Source organism: Carassius gibelio, chromosome A23, assembly GCF_023724105.1.
Source record: "Carassius gibelio isolate Cgi1373 ecotype wild population from Czech Republic chromosome A23, carGib1.2-hapl.c, whole genome shotgun sequence".
NCBI lineage: Eukaryota > Metazoa > Chordata > Actinopteri > Cypriniformes > Cyprinidae > Carassius > Carassius gibelio.
The window spans coordinates 12,851,167-12,857,254 of record NC_068393.1 but is presented as its reverse complement, the minus strand read 5'-3'; the positions used below and the strand labels follow the sequence as shown (position 1 = coordinate 12,857,254).

The 6,088-nt window shown below is 36.4% G+C and overlaps 1 protein-coding gene across 1 annotated transcript; it reads left to right on the top strand.

The window, feature by feature from the left end:
- On the top strand, window positions 1-5,263 carry LOC127944520 (uncharacterized). The gene is made up of 5 exons (XM_052540516.1): window positions 1-608; window positions 2,630-3,024; window positions 3,100-3,260; window positions 3,329-3,461; window positions 3,539-5,263. Exons 1-5 carry the CDS (start codon window positions 347-349, stop codon window positions 3,707-3,709), a joined length of 1,122 nt encoding a protein of 373 aa, XP_052396476.1. The 5' UTR covers window positions 1-346; the 3' UTR covers window positions 3,710-5,263.
- Window positions 5,264-6,088: the final 825 nt, after the last annotated feature.

Here is a 6,088-nt window from a genome sequence, read left to right as displayed (position 1 = left end):
GAGGCTGCTATGATTGTAAACGGGAACATGACAACACAACGATCCCTTGCGGCCAAAAAACAAACCGGCACACCGATTCCTCCCCCCTGCCTGCTCCCGAGCTCTGCCCATCCGGGCCTGTAACTTACCTATAGAGAATGAGAGCATCACGTGTCAGGCTGTTCATCTATTAACTTAGATGTGTGTTATCCGCATAAGTCACGAGACCTGGAGGCATTCATCGCCAGAGATAGCCTATTTATCTTCGTGTACACTTAAGTATCTTCGTTTAGTTTATAACTGTCGTTTTAAATTTATCCTTATATAAAAATAAATATACGTATATCCTTATACACTTTGTAGTACCATGTATAACTCGGAGAGGGTCCCTGAAACAAGTATCGATCAGAACCAAACTAATGGATGCAGAAGTGATGTGGACTCTGACAAGGCAGATCAATATAAAGCAGACCCCACTGATTCAATCCCAAGAAGACCTTCCAGAAGAATCGTTCTTCACTTTGATCTCAACAACACAATCCTTGTATCTAAAGGAGTCACAAGACAAAGAACTGTAGCTGCTCTTGAATACTTCCTGTCCACTGTGACCTGGGGGCGCATGACCAAAGGTGAGACCACTTATCTGGGGGTTTTCAACTTTTACAGACCAGAAACCCAGATTCTCAGTCAATAGCCGAACCCGGCATCATCAACATAAAAAGACAGACTACCTATGTGTCGCCTATAAAATGTATACTAAATAATAAGTAAACTTTATTACCAATCTAATAATAAAATGTATAATAATGATATAATGTTAGTAAAAAAAAAAAAATTTAAAATAAATTGTATAAGTTATATTTGTATGTTACATATATAAACACATAAATATACATGTATTAATAGTAACAGTTTGTATGAGTTTATGTATATATTTTATGTTTATACGTAAATACAAAGCATGAAATATAGTACAATACATTATTATGCTCAAAGAAATGTGTGTATATAATATATAATACATAACAAAATGTTATGCACTAAAGAGTGTTCATTTTTAAATGTTTACTCTTTAGGAGCAGTTCACTTCCAGAAAAAAAAAGTCCTGATAATTTAATCACCCCCATGTCATCCAAGATGCTTGTGTCTTTCTGTCTTCAGACGCAGGGATATTAAGGTTTTTGAGGAAAACATTCCAGGATTTTTCTCCATATAGTGGACTTCAACAGAGACCAGCAGGTTGAAGGTCCAAATTGCAGTTTCAATTAGTGGTGCAACTAGGGCTGGACTGGGACAAAAAAAAAATCGGCCTTGATATTTTTTGGTCCAGGCGGCCCACCACCACTTCTATATATTATATATTTACACACACACACACACTACCACTCAAAAGTTTTTGAACAGTAAGAGCTTTAATGTTTTTTAAAGAAATGTCTCTTCTGCTCACCAAGCCTGCATTTATTTGATCCAAAATAAAGCAAAAGCAATAATATTGTGAAATATTTGTACTAATTAAAATAACTATTTTCTATTCAAATATATTTTTAAATGTAATTTATTCCTGTGATTTCAAAGCTGAATTTTCAGCATCATTACTCCAGTCTTCAGTGTCACATGATCCTTCAGAAATCATTCTAATATGCTGATTTGCTGCTCAAAAACATTTCATATTTATCATTATTTTGAAAACAGCAGAGTATACATTTTTCAGGTTTCAGTTATCTGAAATAGAAATACTGTCTTTATCGTCATTTTTGGTCAATTTAAAGCATCCTTGCTAGAAGTATTAATTTCTGTAATTTCTTCATATTTCTTCACTGACTCACAAAACTTACGATTCGGACCATATTACAGATTTAGAGTCACGGATCGGATATTTTTTTGGATCAGCAAAAAATTAAGTTTGCTTTTTCATTTATTACTGAAAGCTTACTTTTAGTGCTTCTACAGCACAGCAAAAACTACTAGCTGGATTAATAAAGTCAGTCATAACACAAGAACAATTTTGAATACAACAAAGTTACTAATAAATTCAGTAGCACTAGTATTCAGGTGCAGACATGTAATAATTGTAAAATAACACAATAGTGCCCTTCACTGCACAAGTTAAATATAGAAGACAGAAGCAGGTATTTATAGACAGCTGTCTCTTTAGGACCAAATGCACTTTTTTTGTAAGTGGGGTTTGACTTTCTTTGCACATTCGCTTTCTAAACACTGGGCTAGTGTTTGAGCTAGTTTTCGAGCTAGTGCAAGATGGTTAAAAAGTGTACATATTTGTATTTTTTTAAGAAATCAACCATTTGTTTTGCTAGATAAGATCCTTATTCCTCGGCTGTGAGCGTGTAGAGCCCTTTGAAGCTGCACTGAAACTACAATTTGGACCTTCAACCCGTTGGCCAACATTGAAGTCCATTATATGGAGAAAAATCCTGGAATGTTTTCCTCAAAAACCTTCATTTCTTTGCAACTGAATACAGAAAGACATTAACATCTTGGATGACATGGGGGTGAATAAATGTTCAGGAAATTTTTACTGTGGAAGTGAACTAATCCTTTAATATTGTAGTACATGCAGTGGCTGTTTTGCATTATGACTCAAACACATTTGCTCAGCATCACGTCACATGGTTCTTCACAATGTTCTCAGGTAAATGGCAGTGGTTGTCAGAAGCACCATCTCTCCTCCAGCCTTGTGAGGGTGCCATCACATACTACACACAGTTTGGCCGAGTGGCAGACTTCACCACCGTAGGCCCAGGCCGACAGTTCCGGAAGGTCCTGGAGGAACATCTAGAGCTGCTCCAATGGCCGTCAGACATCCCTGCAGATAAAGAGCTGTCTGTTAAGGGAGAAGATGGGAAGCTGTATCACTGGATCCTCCCTTCCTTCTTCCAGATGCTGCAGGACTTGGCTTCACAAGGTGTGGAGTTCTCCGTCCTGTTCCGTACATTCGGCTCAGATCTGCCCCGTGTTCTGAATGCCGTCAAGCGTGTTGTACAGCAGGGCTCACATCCACTCTTCCCCGACCTCCCAGCTCTGAAGGTATTTGATATGGAAAAGTAGGTTTTGTGATGTCCCAGATAAACCGAGCCTTGTTAAGACGTTCTCCTCTCACAGCTGAGGGTGAATTCGTCCGCCGGACGCATCAGGTGCAGCGGTAAAGGCACAACACTGATTCGTGGAGAAGAACACTTGTCCACAAGGGATGGAGAACGGCATGTTTACCAGTACCTGAGCTCTGCTGAGGGTCTGGGTGGCTTCCAAGACCACTTTGGCTGGTGAGGAGCCAGTTATGGATCTAAAAACAATGTAATTGTATTCCTTGTAATTGTTTTTTCCTGAATAGGTGGGCACGGAACACGTACTCCATTTTAGGAGGAAAGCCACTCTGGATTGACCCTTTTGACAACAAAGTTCAGCATATCTTCATTGATGACAATATTCGACAAAACGATGAAGACTCTATTGTCCTTCCTAAGGTAATCAGATGTATGTTTTCCCTTCTCCAGTTTGATCCTCCCATGTGTCTTACCCCACTGCTCTCCTGTTTCTGCAGGTGTTTCTGGAGCCTGAGGGCTTGCAGACTCGAACAGCCTCCGCATCAGAGCTGTATGATCTGTGTCTGATACAGAACGACCTGCTGAAGGCCATTTCTGAGCCTAGGTATTTCACCCAACGCATCCAGATCTGCATGAAGAACTATGAGGGGAACAGCCAAACAGGGTAGCCAGATGAAGCTCAAGTCAAGTCCGAGTCGGTAAAATGATCCAAATTTCCCATCATTAATTTGCGTACTTTGAATTGAGAAACGCACGCAGACCTACATCACCAGACTATTTGCCTAATCTTCACAGAGCTTTAGACCACAGTGGAAATGCAGACAGCAACAGGTCTGGGGAGAATAGTTCCTGGTTCAAATGTTCATTATGTTATTTCAGTGGAAATGTGGCAATAGTTAAGGGTCATGTTTTTCCCCAAAGATCTAACAATCATAAACAGCACATGCCATAGTTGTATGTAGATGTTATTATAAAGGAACAAAGATAGTGTGACCAACAACATTCTCGGGAACATTCAAGGGTAGTTTTTTGTATTATTTTTATTTTGATGCATTTATTTTGATGACAAAATTAGTTGAATATCAAAACGCTTGATATCTGTAGACATATTTTGTGAAATTTATTTTCTCCTTTTTTTGCACACATAGTTTGAAACCCTTTTGATTTGCTCTAACATTAATTTGAATCTGAGACTAACTAAATGTTCACTGGATTGAGTTGCTCAGAGTTTACATTAATGCGGTTTTAGATGTAGTTATTTAAATCACATCCTCCTCTCTAGGTACAATGTTCTGAGGTAAAACTTTCTTTTGATTAAAACTTTTAATTTCTAAAACAATGTCTAATCATATTCAAATTTTCCAACAATAATTAATGTGTTTTGATTCCAGTGGAATGCAGTTTTTCACTTTGATTTTTGCATCCATTTTCTCTCACCGTGATTGGAGGATTAATCTACTGAAGCTCGTCATCTCACAGTTACTGCTTTAGTGTGTTTTGCTACTTAATGCATTATTTATGATGGCTATTTTGAAGTAGGTTATTTTGTTTTATGATTTGTCATGGTAAAATTTTCATTTGAAGAGAGTTGCAAAATGTATTAGCTATTGGCCCATGTGTTAGGGATATAGGGAATACTGCCATCTGCAGGTTAAAGGAAAAACTTTAGGAATTAGAGTAAAAGAAAGAAAGTGCAATGACCACATATCGGTACATCCAGCAGAGGTCCATAGGGACATATTCATTTTCAGATCGGTTTCAAGTCAATTTCTCTTCATGTTTCAACTTCTCACAACTTTATGATTTATATTTTGTGAATATATATTTAAACATTCAAAAATATATATATATAAAAAAAAACATTATATATTTGTCAAAGATTAGAATGTCTTGTTGTTGTCTGACATCTCTTGAATTGTCTGCTTTTGTTTATGTAAATATAAATTAGGTTACATAAATTTGCAGAAATCTCTCTCTCTGTGTGTGTGTGTGTGTGTGTGTGTTATGTCTACCCCTTCACATTGTTATGCATTTATGTTCTGTGCATTTTATTTGCCAAAATCTAAAAAAAATGGCCTGGACACCTACAGTATGTCACCAGGGCCGGCCCTGACCAATTTGCTGCCCTAGGCAAGATTTTACCTGGCGTCCCATGCATCACAGCCCATTTCACCCTGTCATTGTGTTCATGATTTAGCATATATATAAATATATATACAGAAAATAATAGTCAGAATTTTTTTTTTTTTTTATGGAACCACTTATTAAACCTTTAGACAAAAAATAAAAGAATATCTAAAAATGTTTGCATATGTTTTATGTTTTGCATTATTTTTGATATATTAGGCTTTTATGGCCCATATATATGAATGGCTAATGAGAATATGGAGCTCACCATCTAAGAGGAAAAACAACCATTTTATTAAAAAACATGCAGTTTTGTTTGAGTTATATGGCCATAAAGATGATATTCTGATTGCATATTATATTGTAAATCAGTGATATCTATATAACAGTATAGCAAAACTGTAGATCTGCCCAATAATATGTCTTAGTAAGATGATAAGCTTAATTTTATGATAAAAGCTCTGTAGTTTTAATTGTGTTGGGAACATGTAATGCAATACAATTATGATTGGGAGATGTTAAAATGTATCTGTGTACATGGTTCTAAAAAGAAATAAATATATAAATAAAATATGTATAAATAATCAAGTAAACCTAAGTTGCTTCAGTCCAGCGAATGTTCATCTTGAAATATTATACATATTTGTGTTATTATTATAATTATTGATTTATATGTTAACCTTAAAAAGAATCAAAACCTGGAGGTTAATTTATGGAATAAGAATTTAGATTAGTTAAATTATTAGTGAGAAAACGTTTGTACTATCACTCAGAAAGCAGGATGCATGAAGAAGATTATGTTTTTCAGTTTTGCTGAGGATATAGGGATCCTAGACATTAGTGTATCCAATACAATACAATGGGCTTTAACGGGTTAAATAGATTCCGCACGCCTTTCCTCGAGACGGTCACCGTGACTC

Bases quoted from the DNA above. Each gene is read 5' to 3' on its own strand.
- LOC127944520 (XM_052540516.1), top strand. From the start codon at position 347: ATGTATAACTCGGAGAGGGTCCCTGAAACAAGTATCGATCAGAACCAA. The intron at 609-2,629 runs GTGAGACCACTT...CAATGTTCTCAG, and splicing joins CTGGGGGCGCATGACCAAAG to GTAAATGGCAGTGGTTGTCA. The intron at 3,462-3,538 runs GTAATCAGATGT...CTGTTTCTGCAG, and splicing joins ACTCTATTGTCCTTCCTAAG to GTGTTTCTGGAGCCTGAGGG.